Source organism: Plasmodium malariae, assembly GCF_900090045.1.
Source record: "Plasmodium malariae genome assembly, contig: PmUG01_00_27, whole genome shotgun sequence".
Lineage (NCBI taxonomy): Eukaryota > Apicomplexa > Aconoidasida > Haemosporida > Plasmodiidae > Plasmodium > Plasmodium malariae.
Window position 1 is genome coordinate 85,724 of NW_021638299.1, and position 17,733 is coordinate 103,456.

The following is a 17,733-nucleotide window of genomic DNA, read 5'->3' on the forward strand; positions in this document are numbered from 1 at the left end:
TAGTCATTCATGACTTCTTTTTCGTTTTATATTAATTTATTTATTCATTTTATTTTAATTAATTTTATTATTTTATTTTATCTTGCACAATATTTTTATGGTGCTTCCAAATATTTCAAAAAATATTGCACGATAAATATACAATTTTTTATGAATTGTGTAATAAAGGAAAACTTCTACTTTTTTTAAGTGTATTATTTTGTATGTTGCATTCACTTATTTAAGAATGCAACGCACTATATTGTACAGCTTCGTTATTTTCGTGTGTATATATACACCCACACACATGTATTTACTATTATAATTTTTAGTATGCTTTTTATAAAGCTAAGATACATAATAATATAGTTTGACCAAGCAGAATTAACGATAACCGTATGTATATATATATATATATATGTAATACGTAATCACTTATTAGTTTAAAAATTAAATAAAAGCTAGAAAAAAAAAAAAAATTTATTAAACTGCACTCAGGATAATAACTTTTTATTGTAAAGAAGCTCTTACAAAAAGATTTTAAAATAAAAAAAAAAAAAAAAAATATATGCAAAAAATATAATAAAATAAGCAGGAATTTTCATCGAATTGGGAAAAAAATACATAGATTTGTAACTATATAAAAATGTTAAAAAATTTCGTTAACGTCGCTAGCCATATTTTTTTGTAATATTGGAAAAATAGTATGAAAATTTTGCTTTACGTAAATATTAGTAACACCCAAGAAAATAATACAACTTATTAGCAGAAAAGGGAGAAAAACATATATATAAGCATTAAGTATATACATGCATATATATTTATATATATAAAATTTATGTGTGAGAGTATATGGGTATACGTACAAATATGTGCATATATATAGGCATTTTGTAGTTCATGTAACTTCGTAGTTAATTTTTTATTTTATACAGTGAAATTAAATAGTCCGTGAAACTTAGTTTTATGAATATACGTTTATCTAACGGCTCTTTAATTTTTAAAAATTTAACAGTAAGAGCCCTTCACATTTTGTTATTTTATTTTTTAAGGTTGAATGAAGATATATAATTTTGATTAGTTTAAACTAGAAAAAAAAATTTTTTTTTAATTTATTTCATTTTTTTTTTAAATACTTGTTTTTGAAATTATGATAAATGTGTATATTTATATATGTATAAAGCGACAACAAAACAGTAAGTATTTATAATTGTTAAATCATTCATTATGTATAAAAATATACGCTGTAGAATGGAAGAATAAAAATAAAGAATATTGTTGTTCTACAAAACAATTCAAGCATTAATATTATTCTTTTAATAAATACAGTTTACTAATTTATGATGGTCCTATAAAAATGATGTTTTTTATTTAGATTTAAGGTTCATTTAACTTTTTCATAGTTTTATCTTAAATTAAAAAAAAATATATATATAATTATTCTAAAAAAAAACTTGAAGAAAAGGATTTTTTTTTTTAATTTTTTTTTTATTTTATATATACATATATATGTAGTATATATTTATATGTATATTTATGTTTATGTTTATGTTTATAACTATATATAATTGCGTATATATATAACAATGCATATCTCAAAATTTTTAATAAACACTTGATGGTCATTTTTGTTCTATTTTTGTTTTTTTAGGCACAACTTTTGGCTAATAATTTTAGTGATAATAATTAAATTCTTATGAACCTTTTTTTTTGGATTAATATTTTTTATGTTTTTTTTTTCCTCCTAAGGAGGGCATTTTAACTTAATTATTTTGATTATAATTGTTAAAAAATTTTTAAAACAACACCCCTGTTATTTGATTATTGTAAATGTAGAAATATATATATATATATGTATCAATAATCTTAAATATATATTATATACTATATAATAGCTTGAATAAATCGCCCCTTTTCTTGTTATTTTTAAGATGAATTAAAAAAAAAATAAAAAACTTAACAATAAAATAATGCATCAACCTATTTATTAAAATAATTTTTTTTTTTTTTTTTTTTTTTTTTTTGTGAAAAAAGTAAAAGTTTTTAAAATAATGTCATCATATTGTAGTGATAGAAGAACGAGGTTTCTTTTTCTAAAGATACCTGTAACGTTAAATAGTATGATTAGAAAAAACTCTTTTGCAAGCACTTTAGAGGAGAGTAAAAAAAAAAAGGTTAATAAAAGGAATATGAGTAATAATTTAGTATTTCTATCTATTTTTAACATATTGCTTTTTGGGTTATTATTTCGTTTAGAACAACAGGTAATATAGAAAAGGGTAAAAGGATAGAGCATACTTATGTTGCACCACAACGATGTTCGCGTTTTGTGCGTCTATCTTTGAGTAAATTATTATTAGTTAGTTGTAAGGTGTGAGTTATGAGTTGTGAGTTGTAAGGTGTGAGTTGTGAGTTGTAAGGTGTGAGTTGTAAGTTGTAAGTTGTGAGTTGTGCACTGTGTATTGTTAATTTTTTAATTTTTTTAATTGTTTTATTTCCTTTTTTTTTGTTGGTTCCTCCCTCATAAACATCCACATCTGCGCATTACAGGATAAAGATTTCAAGGAAAGCACTGAAAGTTTCAAAGCAGCGTTTAGCAATTTCATTGGTTCAAGGAAACTGTCTGATAGATTTTTTGGAAAAACTGTGGATAACGAAAATGGTAACTTAGAAGAAGAGGAGGACATAGTGTTAAATAATAAGTTAGAATTAAAAGAACATAAAAATTACTATGTGCCATTAAATTATATAAATAATAATCTTAGTGAAACGTTTGAAGATACACCGAATTATGAAACTGTTAGAAAAAATGAAAAACAAAAAAAAAAAATTATAAATAATTGTGATTATGAACATTACGATGTAGATAATTTAGAATATCTTAGTGAGCTAACAGAAGATGATGTAAATAAAAGAATAATAAGTTTAGGCGAATATGTAGATGTTAAAGATATGTTTGTATTATGGAATTATACTAATGGTTTTGAGAGAATAAAATATATTAACATGCAGAAAAACATAATACAATATTGTGAAGATTTAGCAACTATTACTAATATACCAAGAAAAGTAAAAACTGAAGAATGGACAAAAGTTTATTATTTTATGAAAGATGAACTTTTCTATAAAGAACGAGAATTCTATAAGGAATTTTATGATTTCCTTCAAAATGGTCCTTGTCAGACTAAAGTATTTGTTCAATTTATAAATGATATGAAACTCGAATGGAGGAATTTTAGGAGGGGCATTAATAGTGTATGTATGGAGATGATAAATTCGGAGTTCAATTGCTACTAACATGCAGTTACCAGGTGAGACAAGGGAGAATGCATTGGGGTGTTCATGTGCATATGGATGTATACATTTGTTCGTACGTACGTATGTATGTACATATATATATGCTTGTATTTGTACATATATATATGCTTGTATTTGTACATATATATATGCTTGTATTTGTACATATATGTACATGCTTGTATGTATATTTAAGTGACAATAAGAAGAATGAATTTGAGTAGTACCCCTTTAGTTATTTTTTTCCATTTAGAACACTAAAAGAATTATTAAGATTTGAAGTTATACAACTGAGCCTGTAGTGGCAAGGACGCTGATATGTAACCCGGGGTACAATGCATACGTGTAGGGGTACTATATATGCATACCAACATATATGGTACATATGTGCATGAATGCATGTTGCCTATTAACATAGTCATAAATGAAAGGCTTAATTTTTTTTTTGTTTATTTGTTTGTTTGTTTGTTTGTTTGTTTGTTTGTTTGTTTGTTTGTTTGTTTGTTTGTTTGTTTGTTTGTTTGTTCATTTGTTTGTGTGTTTATTTTCCTGATTTTAACTTCTCTATACTGTGTAACAGAAATTAAGAAAAAAAAAATTTCTTTACCACTTTTTTTTTTTTGCAATATTTGTAAAAATGTTTGGACCTCCAACATATATATCTATATCTATATCTATATATATATGACCCAATTATAGGAATAAATGCTAATATATAAGGATATATAATTTGCTTTAGCTGGTTATGTCGCTCCGCATCATTTTCAAATTTTCGTTTAAGCTACATTTTAATCTTTTGCTTTAACTGACGTAAAACATAACAGACATTTATTGTTCCTTTTTAACACTTCTTATAAATTAATGCGTAAACTGTTGAAGTGATACAAAATATACTATCACTGTTTTTTACTGTATAAACAATGTTAAGGTGTGTTTTTGTATGTGGGAAAGGGGGGGGGAATTGAAAATCTGCAATTTTAGGTTCTTTAGATGTTTTTAATGTAAGAAAAATAGGCTTATAAAACGATATAAAAGTTGAGCATGTGCAGTTGTATTTTCAAATAACAGATTTAGCGAAATCATGTAGAATAACCATTCATTTGTGAAAAGAAAGAATTTTGAAAAGGTATTATTTATTTTCATTTTAAGAAGCAGTAAACTTGCTAATTGGGGGAAACACATAAATTATGACTTGCTTGAAGAGAGCTACAGGTTTTTCTACATATATAGACGACTTAAGTTATCAGCTGAAAAATTTTTTAGCTCGAATAATGTGTAAATAGGAAATAAGCATATGACTACATGGTGTAACTTGTAAAGGTGAACCCATAGGAAAGGCACCTCATTATCGAATGTTTTAATGTGGTATTATGCATGAATAGATATACGCATGTACACATATACATACCATATATACATATACGTATATATTCCCGCTCATTGGACACTTTGTGAGCCAAATATTTTGATAATGAAATATATGAATGCAAAATGGAGTGTTCACACAACCCCTCGACTGACCCAAAAAATTATACCTGTGTTACTAAAGTGATAAGAGAACATTAACTAAGATCGTTTGAGGTACTATATGAAATTGTGATTTCAGGAATAAATAGAAATGTACATATGTATATAGACATATGTGTGTCCATACGTGTCGAGCGAAAAATAAATAAGAAAAGAAAAAAAGGAAAACTCATTTTTATGGCATTTAACTGCATTCAGCGCTTCTTCTCCCAATATTAGCGCATGTTTTCTGTTTTAAATTTATATAAGTACGCGCAAATGTGGGGACTCAAGTGTATGTATAAGTGTATGCATAAATGTGTGCATTATTTATTTATTTTATTATTTATTTTTTTTTTTTTTGGAGGATCATGATAGGATGATACTGAAAAGATATGTTCATTTTTAGTTTTTTTTCCTTTACCAAAAAATACGATTTACTCGTTTGAAAGATATGGGTAAAATGAAAAATAAAACGTGAATTGCAAAGTAGGAAATTATATTCTTCATTTTAATTAAAATGATGATATTGCCTCCTTTTTCTCTCGGTTTCACTTAGAATATATATATAATAATATACATATACATATAAATATATATGTACATATGTATATACATATATAATACATATATATTATCTATTCAAATTATTCTATGTACTAGAATAATTTGTTATTTCTGGTAAAACAAAAAGTACGCTTATCTAAATTATATGTGATATATATTTTTATATATCATTGCATGTAATTAGTAAGTCTGAAAATACACAATTATTCAAGGGAAATAATCTTATATAAAAGGTTAAGCCTGTATATACAGGTCGTACCCTTTTATTAACTCTTTGCGTGCATATTCGCTTATGTTTCGAAAAAAATGAGTATGCTAAATATGGTTTTCCAAAAAATATATATGGGTAGATGAATTTTGCGTGCACACCAGTCAGTCTTGGTGTTACCCTTACGACATAGTTCTTTCTAGGAGATTTGTGAAATTGATGTTTTATCTTTAGTTTATTTCAGTTTGCCACATTTGATTACATATGGTACATTGTGCTATTTTTATTTATATTTTTTTATTTCTGGAAATGTAAGCTAATATGAATACAATTATTTTTTTACGATGGTATAATTTTTCCTATATGAATTTGTTTCTTTATATCACGGCATTTTTCCCAGCATTGTAACTATATTTTGCTTAGTTTACCTGAAGATGATAACTAAAAAGTATGTTATGACAAAACCTGTAGGAACTAAGGAGTGTTTGGGGGAGGTGTATTAGCTATATCTCTGTACATTGTGTAAAAACGAAAGTTTTCCATAAAATAATTGACTTCTTTTATAAACAGTGTTTGTTTTGTTTTTTTGTTTTATTTTCTTAATATAATAAGTAATTCGTTGCATAACACTTCATAGTATAACCTATTTTAAGGTAAAAATATAAGCGGAATGACAATGAAAGAAAAATATGACGTATCTTTGTAAATAATTTTTTCGTTGTTTTGTCCTGAGTTGCCTTCTGTTGTTTTATTTTATTTTGTTGTATTTTACTATATTTTGTTTTAATGTATTTTATTTAGATTTATTTTTGTTTTATTTTGTTTTGCTTCATTTTGTTTTGCTTCATTTTGTTTTGCTTCATTTTGTTTTGCTTCATTTTGTTTTGCTTCATTTTGTTTTGCTTCATTTTGTTTTGCTTCATTTTGTTTTGCTTTATTTTGTTTTGCTTCATTTTGTTTTGTTTTATTTTGTTTTGTTTCAGTTCGCTTTGATTTATTTTGCTTTAATTTGGTTTGCTTTGTTTTACATCTCTTCCATTTTATTCATTTCCGCTTCACTATTTTTTAACTAGTTTGAGTAAATTTTTTAAATTAAAAAAGCAAGTCAAAATGAACAAAAGAAAATTAAAAATTTCAGACCCGTTACTTTAGGAATGTAGACAAAGAGTAAAGATTTTGCAAGGCTAACGAAATTTTGTTAAATCAAAAATATTGATGATGGCACATTGATGACAAATTTGTAATTATTTTGCTTATTGTGCACTATATTTACATAAAAGAGAATATATATAAAATTGAAAACATATAAAAAAAAAAAAAAAAAAATGAAGATTTTTAAGAGTGTTTATTTTTTTTTATGATAATAAAATATTCCAAAGTTAAGACACATTTTTACACTGAAATATGTAAGGTCATTTTATTTATTAGTTTGCTTGATTCTCTTTTTTTTTTTTTTTTTTCTTGTTTTTAATTATAAAAAGAAAATATAAGTTTCAAGGTTTTATGTAAATTGTCGGCCTTTTTAAAGGGTTGAAATGTTCATCATAAAATATGTTTGTATGTGTGTAAGTATTTATGCATTTAAGTTTTTACGTAAGTATTCACGTAATAAACTATGTATGTGTATCAATGAAAAAGTCCCTACTCTATTTGAAATAAAAAGAAAATAAAAGTTTGTATTTCTAATTTAACTGAAAAAAATGAAGGGGAACTGTTCTAAAAAAGATATAAACTTCGCGTTAGTTATGTAAAAGTACACGTAAATTTTGAAGGTTAATACCATCATGTATCTATGCGCCCTTGCATTATTTTATTTGCAGTAATTGCATGTTTAAAAATGTACATATATATATATATACATATGAGTGAAACTCTTTCGTAAATTTTTTTTTCTTTTTTTCGTTGATACACAGAATTTAATTAATTTAATTTGTAAAATAAATTAATTTAATTTTTTTTTTTTTTGTCATTTTGAAAATTTAAGGAGTAAAATTTTAATGATTGTGATAATAAATTTATTTTTGTGTTACAAATTTCCTAGTTGCGAAGAACACAAGAAAACTAAAAAAAAAAAAAAAAGTTTTACTTTTCAACTACTTCAGGAATAGGAAATAAATTTTACGAAGGCTAAGAAAAGTATGATGAGAAATTTTTTCTTTTCAAGACCTTTTAATTATACATTATTATGTCAAGTTTTATTATTTTTTTTACTACAAGTAAGAAGATAAAATGAAAAAGTTCATTCCTGCAACGTAGTTTCCTTATTTTCTTTTTTTCCATTAAATTACAGTGTGTTTATAATAGCACGAATGAGGGGGAAAAAATAGAGAAAAAAATAGAGAAAATATTAGAGAAAGAAATAGAGAAAAAAATAGAGAAAATATTAGAGAAAAAAATAGAGAAAATATTAGAGAAAAAAATAGAGAAAAAAATAGAGAAAAAATAGAGAAAAAAATAGAGAAAAAAATAGAGAAAAAAATAGAGAAAAAAATAGAGAAAAAATAGAAAAAAAAGAAAACTGTTTTTCCATAATTTTCATACCCCTCTATAGATTAAACATATAAATGATCATATTGTAGCTGTAAAGTCATATCACAGCGATGTATGCTCAAGGAATTTAGCCCATTACAACCCCTTGAAATTCTATGAATTACAAATAAGCTCTTCCGAGGATGAGAATGAGAATGATGACAAGGATGAAGACCAGGTTGATGATGGCAATAAAGGTGATAATGTCAATAAAGGTGATGATGGCAATAAAGGTGATGATGGTAACAATGGCGATGATGGCAATAAAGGTGATGATGGTAACAATAACAATGTTGATGAATTATTATTTAGTAAAGAACAACATGTATACCCTAGCTACTACGATAACAGAAATTATATGACATTTGATGGTGCTTCGAGGGTGTATGATGTACCATATAATAAATACTTTAAAATGGCATGTAAGAACACTGGTAGTAGGAGAAAAAACTCATTTGGACGTAAAAATGATCATTTAATTTTACATTTGTTGGAGAAGTATATAGCAAAAAGGATAAAAAATCTAGGTGAATATGCTGATGAAGGGGAGATGTCTATTATATGGAATTATGTCCATAAGCATGAGAAAAAGAAATATTATAAAATGAGGAAAAAGTTGATGAAATATTATAAATGTTTAGCTTTTGTATGTGATATTCCGAAGGATGTTGAGAGGCGTATATGGTTGAAAATTACGGAATACATGTCACGTATATTTTTACGTTACGATAAAAACTTTTGTAAAATTGTGTATATTTACTTAGAAGATGGTAGAGCTGAGCGCTGGAGGTTTATGGAGTTTATAAATAAATACAGAGTAACACATATCAAATTCAGAATGATAATGTATAATTACTGGAAGGATAAAATAAATAAAAATTTTGAGGCCTATCAAGAGAGGTGTAAGCAAATGGGGTTGAAAACTAGGCGCATTTGTTAAGTAAGGATGATAAATTAGTCCATTTTGGTAGGTGGGTATGAGTAAGTACATGCTGGAAAGTTAACTTAACGGATAAGTGAGAAAGACATATATATAGAAATGTACATAAATTGTGCAATTAATCATTGGATTGCATGCTGTGTTATCATTCGTGTAAATCATCTTATACTTATTATATTGGAAGCTTACCGAGTTGTTCCTACTGTTTATGAATTATTGCTTACGTTTCGAGATGGAAAGGTTTATAAGCTCATATGGTCTTTAAAATATGAGGAAAAATGAGCATAACGTATAGCCATGTGTAAGTTGCAATGTTATTTCTATAGGAGTTGTCTTTTTTATGTGAACTATTTATTTTTATTTTATTTTATTTTATTTGATTTTTTTTTTTTTTTTTTTTTTTTTTTTTTTTTTTTTTGTTTCATCTAGTTATATAAATTTTGCTTTGTCCCATTTTGTTGTAATTTTTTTTTTTTTTTTTTCGATTATTCTTGTGGATATATTTATTCTTACGATGGTATAATTTTTCTATTTTACATTCATATTTTTACCGCACAATATTTTTACAAAACTGTGCTTACATTTGACAAGAGGCGGTCGCTATAGTATTTTTTACTTGGAATGATGGAGTGGAAAAATATGTTATGACATAAATTTCATGTATAGGGAGAGATGTGTGTATGATATTCCTAGTTCTTTGGACAAAAGTGAAGAAAGCTGTCCATACAATGATGGACTGTTTTTGTAAAACGTTCTTTTAATAAATTGTGTAATGATTTATACATCGTTTTATAGTGTAATCTGTTTTAAGGTAAAAGTTAGAGTTGGGATAGAACGTCAAATACAAATTTTGACGAATGATTGTAAGTAATAGTCATCGTTTTATTTTATTTTATTTTATTTTATGCCTTTGAGTTTTATTCTACTCTGTTCTATTCTTATCTCTTTTGTTCTTACCTGTTTTGTTATTATTTGTTTTACGTTTACCTGTTTTGTTCTTCTCTATTTTCATTTTCTTCCTTTTTAATAAATTAGAGTACATTTTTTTTAAAATAAAAAGGGCACACTATATAAAACAACGGAAAATAAAAAATTTTAAAGAGGCATGTTAAAAAAAAAAAATTTAAGACCAAAAAAATTTGGCAAGGCTTATCAAATTTAGTATATTAAAAAAAAAAAAAAGGTAACACATTTTTTTTTATTCTTTTTATGTACAATAAAAATTGAAAACATAATAAAAAATTTCAGCCCCAAACTAGAGTAATAAAAAGCAAAGCAAAAAGATATAAATTTATTTTTTTTTGAAACTTTCATCCTATTCTCTGTTGCAACTACTTGTACAATAATTTTTTTTCAACATAAAAATTTATTATTTGTTCATCGTTATGTTACGTCACTTACGAATTAACCTTATTATCATGATATTATTATTTTCACTGTTACATTAATACTAAAAAAACAAAAAATTTTGTAAAATGTAGTAAGTATATACATAATTATTTTTACGAAAATGTTAACTGTTGGTGCTACAAAATTTTCGTGTTCATTAGTACACGGCTACCTTATATTTGAATTTGTTTGGGCAAAATTATTTTGAATTTAAAAAAAAAAAAAAAAAAAAAGGCATAAAAATTTCGCCATTTGCATAGAAGTTAAAATTTTTGTTCTATTAAATTATTATTTTTTTTTTTTAAATATATAAGAAAATTTTATTATTTTGATATTTAAAAAAAAAAAAAAAAAAAAAAACGAATAGAATAAAATAAAATAGAGCACAATAGAACATATTAGAATAAAATAGAGCACAATAGAACATAATAGAATAGAACTGTTCAGGATTATGTTACTGGCAAAACTTACATATTTGATTGTCATGTTATGTAGAAAATGTAACACTATAGGCTTTAGTCTATATTTAAGTGATAATTCCATTTTTTTTTTTTTTTTTGCATAAATATTAATTTTTTGTGTCGCTTTTTTCAGTGATATACGTAGTAATTTAGTGGCAGTAGTAAATATTTACAAGTTTATATGGTTATATGGTTATATGGTTATATGGTTATATGACCATATGTATATATGTTTATAAGTTTATATGTTTATAAGTTTATATATTTATTTATTTGTTAATTTATTTTTCCTCTTTATAAGATGTATAGGAGTTAATGGCATTGATTTTTTTTTTTTTTTTTCCTATTAATGGCATTTACTATTTTTTTCCTTTTTTTTATCTCAAACATATAAGAATTCAATATGATATTTTGTTACAAAAACTTTTCTCTATTGCGAAAAGAATTTATACAGTCTAATAAGAAAATTAGCAAAAATAATTTTACATCTTCTTTAGAAAGAGGAAAAGGAAAAAAAATTATTAAAAAGAGTATTAGAAATAAGTTTATACATCTAAAGTTGAGTGAAGTGCTCTTTGTTCTTCTGTTTTTTATACTACAAGTGAGATAAATTTGAAAGAATTAGTCTACACAAATGTACGTGTGTCTCTTGGCATAACACTCTTTTTTCTCCCATTTTTTGTTCATTTTTTCTCCCATTTTTTGTTCTTTTTTTCTCCCATTTTTTGTTCTTTTTTTCTCCCATTTTTTGTTCTTTTTTTTCTTCCTTTATTTCTTCACCCCTTTTGTAAGTTTAAATTAAAACGTTTACTATTTAAAAAAAAAAAAAAAAAATTTCTGTTTGTTTCCTTAATTTTTACCTATGACTGCAGAACAAACATATATACGAAAGTTGTGTATGCACCAAATTAGAAGGAAATAAAAGAGGCTCAAGGAAATTATCAAATTGTATAAGGAAAATAAATCGGCTATGTACAAGAATTAAGGAGGATGTAAAACATAAAGGAATATTCAAATATCTTGAATCAAAAAATATTAAAGGTGATGATAATGAAAAGGACAAGATATGTACTCCTATGGATAGTAAAAAGATAAACGAAAATGGTAGTAAAATATTTAAAACGAATAAATCGACAAGTAATTTAAAAAGAATTCCATTCGGTTATAGAGGTTCTGACGAAGCTGAGAAGTTAACAGAAGAAGAAATTGGAGAAAAAATAAATAATTTAGGAGATTTGGTAAGTGTTAAGGAAATGTATACTATATGGAATTATGTACATAACAATGAAAAAAAAGTGTATATCAAAATGCAGCAGGCTATTAGAACGTATTGTGAATATTTAGCATCTATATATGGTGTACCAAATAAAATGAAAAATGAAGAATATATGAAAGCCTGCAAAAAGATGACTTACAAATTTTTGGAAAAAGAAAAAAAGCTTCGCAAGAATTTTTATGATCTCCTTAAAAACGGAGCAGTTGATCGTGCGAAATTTATTAGTTTTATTTTTGAAACAAAAAAAATATGGTGTATAAATAGGAATAAAATGAAGAATTTTTGGAATATTATGTTAACTAAAAAGTCAAAGCGATTTTGGAATGATATTACGCAGTTCAGGAAGGTACGTGCAGGAATGTGAATTCACTCCCCCATGGAAAAAAAGCGAAGTGGAAAGAAAAAGAGAAAGAACACCTATACTTGAACATATACGCACATAAATACATGTGCGCGCGTTGTAGCTCCCTGTATAGATAAAACTTTCGTATAACCTGAACCAAGCAAAGAAATAAAATTACCTGAAGAAATATTTTCCGAAGTTAAACACGTAATATATGTTCCAGTACTAAAACTAATTTGTGCTATATGGGACTATAAAAATGCTCTAGTTAAGAAGGGTTAACATAAATATTTAACTCCCTCACAAGGCTGTACAGTGGACGCGTTCATTAAATTAAAAGAATAATTTTCAGTAATTCGCTTTTCTTTTTGCTTAGTTTTATTTTGTTTAGTTTTATTTTGTTTAGTTTTATTTTATTTAATTTTATTTAATTTTATTTTATTATTATTTTATTATTATTTTATTTTTATTTTATTATTATATTATTATTATTTTATTATTATTTTTTTTTTATTTCTGTGAAGTGTAGTGCAGCAGGTAGAAAGTTTAACTTATCCCGTACTCACTTTACTTACATTGTTCATGCAAAAGTTGGTAACCCCCCGCAAGCACGTACTTACGTACGTGTATATATATATATATATATATGTACAAACATGTGCATATTAAACTATTTATAGCCTATTAACTACATTGGCATTTTAAATGCTCCAATGCAAATTCTCTACTTGTTTTTTGTCATAATTTAACATGACGACAATATATTCATATTTTTGTGTGTTGATTAAAAAATTGAATCTTTGTATGTATATATATATATATATATATATATATATATATATATATATGTACATATGTTACATTTTTTTTTTAACTTATGTAAAAGGTAGACATGTACAAAGAAAATTTGCAAGTGCACTATATACAAAAAAAAAAAAATAAACATGTATAATATATAAAATAAAGAGGGACACCACGTTGATATGTCTTAAATGGAGTTAATTTGTACATACATACATATATACAACATGAACGTGCATAAATTTTTTGTATGAGCTTTTTACTTAAAAAATTTTTTCTACTTATATATGTAATAATTTTGAATACATTTAAGCAGATAGAAAATTTATGTCAAATTTTTGATATATTATATAAGTTAATAGTTATATATCGATTTAGAGTATATTCTATGTTGTACATAAATGTTATACAATAAATTCTTTGTTGACTTTTATATACTTTAAAATTAAACATTGTTAATTTTTTTTTTCTTGGTGAGGTTCATATATATATAGAGAATATTATTTTATAATTTTTTTTTTTTATTATTATATCATTTGAATATGCTTTCATAAAACATAACATGGAAAATGTACTTTTTAATTGCGAGTATACTATGTCAATCGTCAAATATATATATTTTACAAATAATATTATTGGCAATATTATGATAATATTATATTAATATGTTGATAACACCACAGCACGTAATAACAATATATGGGAGATACTCAACAACTCCAATTGCTCTCAGTTTGTGCATCGCTATATAGGTATTTCTTTGTTAAATAGATTTATTAATATTGGAGATACAAATTTATACAGCATTCACACATTTAGTTATGATGTTCCACTAGAATATTCTATTTTTTAGTCGATTTGGCGTTTTATATATTCATATATACATAATACGAAATATTTTTACGTAAATACGTGGAGTGTCATTTTTACCATAAAATTTACCCCTCTAAACCTTTGCATTTTAATATAAAAAAAAAAAAAAAAAAGTCTAAAATTTAAGAAGGGCAGTAAAATAACGCTCCACTATATTATAAAGACATAACAATTTTTTATATGCAAAGATAGTTGAACAATTGTTTCATTTTCACCGACAGTTATATATTTATAGTAATAATAAGTGGTATCATATATGAAAAATTAAAAATGTCATTTAGTACGAAGTAAAATGGAAAATTTCAAATAAAAGTGTTTTAAAAAAATATATTTTTTGTAAGGTTATTAAATATAGCATCGAGAGACAACAATTTTTTTTTTTTTTATTTATTTTTTTCTTCTCTCACTCTGCCCATTGACATATTTCTGTAGATTTGTCCATTTTATTAGCAAATATATAGCTAATTATTTAATCAGATACGAAAATAAAATAATTTGTTCATATAATAATTAAAAAAAATATAAGAGAATTGATTATTAAATGTACCCATAATTATATTCATTTCGTATAAATATTATTTGTATTTAAATAATTTTATTATAAATTAACGATGACAAAATAATTATTTTGCACAATTCAACTAGTAACCTTTTAGAAATATACGATGTGTTACATTATACATGTATTCAAATTAATGACCACCATCATTTTTTGTTTCGAGCAATTGTTTTTTCTTAACACTGCTATCAAATTTAATATTAGGCAAAATGAAGAGAACTAAAATGAGCCCCCTCAAATTTTAAATACTCCAAAAAGCTAATGTTAAATGGATTAGTGTCATTTACTTATATATAGATGTATTTGTACATACACACGTAACTATCAAAAAAAAAAAAAAAAAAAAAAAGAAAAGCAGCATACGGGTGTTTCGTTTAACTCCGTAAGAGTACCCTTGTAATGAGGAGAATTAAAGGGTAAACATATAATAAAATAAATCTATTTATATTTTCTATCAAATAATAAATATATAAACATAAACATATACATATATATATATATATAATTTTTTGTAGAAAATAATGAATAAAAAATATATATATACATATTTATAAAGTCGCAATTTTATTTTTTAATATTATTATTTTATTTACATGTATTAATGCAGTGGAAGTAGTTTATTGCAGTAAGACTAATGCACAATGTATTACCCGAAATGTAAAGCATAACATTAAATTAAAAGGATTAAACTAATAAACTTTATGTGAGAGAAAACTTTATTAAGTACAACAAAAAAAAAAAGAAAAAAAAAGATATATTTGCAGAAGGGGAACGGAATTTTATCATTTTATTATTCTTTAATATTACTTCATTTTATTCAATATTTTTTTTTTTAAGTATGAAAAAATAGTCAAACCATTTATGTATTATTTTGTATATATAATTATTACTATAAAAAATGAATATATTTTTTTTTTTTTCTGTGTAATTTCATAATATTACTCACTAGTAAAAATGGTTTAGAAAAAATATTTTTTTCGAAATTTTTTATGAAAGAGATGAACAAATATAACTCTTAAGAAAATGAAAAAAAAAGGAAATATAGACCTTGATAACCTCTTAATAGTGTATTAAGTATTTATAATATCCATATGGTTTAGTTATTAAAATAAATAGTTGCTGAAGGATGGTACCGTTAGATGAAGAGTTCTTAACATGTATTCAATTAAGTTAATACATGTATAAGTATATATGTATGTACATATATATTTATGTATGTGAATATGTACATAGTGACATATATGAATATGTGTTCTATTTTTTTTTTAAAAAGGATAGATGAGAATTTGATGTGTTTATAAACTTCTTTTTCGGTATATTTTAAATATTAAAGAATTAACAAGTAATGTTTTTTTTTTTCTTTTTCTTTTTTTTTTTTCATAAGAGATTTACCCTTTTTTCTCTTAATTTAAAAACTATAATTATGAAAATATTCAATAGACAGAATTTTTCTACGCTAAAGAATATACTATTGGGAAGTAAGAAAAATGATATATATTACTATCAAGGAACTGTGAGAGGAGGAAAAAAACGAAATAATAAGAAGAAAAGTATAATAAATTTTTTGTTTTACAGAACTTTTAATGCTATGCTTATTGTTCTGCTTTTTTTTTGGTTGCAGATAATATCATCTTGAAAAATTTTGAGCACATAAGTACTTTTTTCGCACTTTTTACTCATTCGTGCACTCGTTCATTCGTTCATTCGTTCATTCGTTCATTCGTTCATTCGTTCATTCGTTCATTCGTTCATTCGTTCATTCGTTCATTCGTTCATTCGTTCATTCGTTCATTCGTTCATTCGTTCATGATTTTATCCTTTTTTTTTTTTTTTACTTCTTCATTCACCCGTTTTTTCTTATTTTTCATGTTTTTATTCTTCTCTTTAATAATTTTTCCCCTCTTTTCAACTTCTTTGTTAATGCATTTATTTTTCCGCGTAGTATCGCTTAATTTATTTTATTTTCCTCTTTCACTTCAAGTAAAAAGTTTAACTACACAATGAAACTAATTCCCAACGTACATGCTTTTTAAATACCATTATAGAAAGATCTATGTACATGTGAACCATATATGCACTCAGCTTTAATAATAAAAAATAAATATTCCCAAAATTTTGATAATTTTAAGCTTGAGACGAAAAAGAAAAAACCTCATATCTTAGTTTCAAGGTGTAAAGATATTTTTAAGAAGGATAATAAAAAAGGAAAAAAAACAAAGAAAAGGAAACTTACAATGAATTAAAAAAGATCAAAGAGAACAAGTGTACGAAGTTATATAATAACAAAATGAAGTAGAAAGAGGAAAATGTATAAACAAAAAATAGGATAAAAAAAAGGCTTGTTGATTTATACAATTTAGATGCAATGAAAGATTTAAAAGAAGATGAAGTTTATGAAAAAATTAAAAATATGTGTGGTTTTGTAGGTGTTAGTGTGATAAGTAAAATATATGGGACACAATATATAAAAATGTACGGGAAAAAATTTTTTATAAGGAGGAAAAAATAAGGGAATATTATGGAAAATTAATAAAAAGATATCATATATCTAAGGAAAAAAAAATTGATATATGGTATAAAATTTATTACATTATAAAAGAAGATTTAACACATATAGAAAAAGATGATTATAAAACTTTATATAAATTCAATGATAAGTGTTCACATTATTATGAAGATTTTATTAACTTTCTCTTTTTTGAAATAGCATCACAAAAAAAAAATATGAAAATAATGAAGAATAAATGGAAGTATATATTACATAATTGTTTAAAAGTTTCTAAGGCATAATATCTTCCATATGTAAGACATACATAATCAGGCATAAGAAAAACTTTCTTACATGTGGATAATTTTAAAGAGGTATAATAATGTATGGGTCCCACCATTATGTAGTAGCACATGTTTGTGCTGACATGTAGAACTACATTATTTTGTTTTATTTTATTATTTTTGTTTTATTAGTTTTATTTTATTTTATTATTTTTGTTTTATTAGTTTTATTT

General features: G+C 24.4%; 3 protein-coding genes across 3 annotated transcripts; all 3 read left to right on the top strand.

Moving 5' to 3' along the window:
* Positions 1 to 2,030: 2,030 nt before the first annotated feature.
* Positions 2,031 to 3,276, top strand: PmUG01_00051500 (Plasmodium exported protein (PHIST), unknown function; the record flags this gene model as incomplete). Its single annotated transcript, XM_029004211.1, has 2 exons — positions 2,031 to 2,243; positions 2,530 to 3,276. 2 exons carry the CDS (start codon positions 2,031 to 2,033, stop codon positions 3,274 to 3,276), a joined length of 960 nt encoding a protein of 319 aa, XP_028859047.1.
* A 4,419-nt stretch (positions 3,277 to 7,695) lies between these two features.
* On the top strand, positions 7,696 to 9,026 carry PmUG01_00051600 (Plasmodium exported protein (PHIST), unknown function; the record flags this gene model as incomplete). Its single annotated transcript, XM_029004222.1, has 2 exons — positions 7,696 to 7,773; positions 8,109 to 9,026. 2 exons carry the CDS (start codon positions 7,696 to 7,698, stop codon positions 9,024 to 9,026), a joined length of 996 nt encoding a protein of 331 aa, XP_028859048.1.
* A 2,253-nt stretch (positions 9,027 to 11,279) lies between these two features.
* PmUG01_00051700 (Plasmodium exported protein, unknown function) lies at positions 11,280 to 12,516 on the top strand (the record flags this gene model as incomplete). Its single annotated transcript, XM_029004233.1, has 2 exons — positions 11,280 to 11,477; positions 11,749 to 12,516. The coding sequence occupies 2 exons, from the start codon at positions 11,280 to 11,282 to the stop codon at positions 12,514 to 12,516; spliced, it is 966 nt and encodes a 321-aa protein (XP_028859049.1).
* Between the last annotated feature and the right edge of the window lie 5,217 nt (positions 12,517 to 17,733).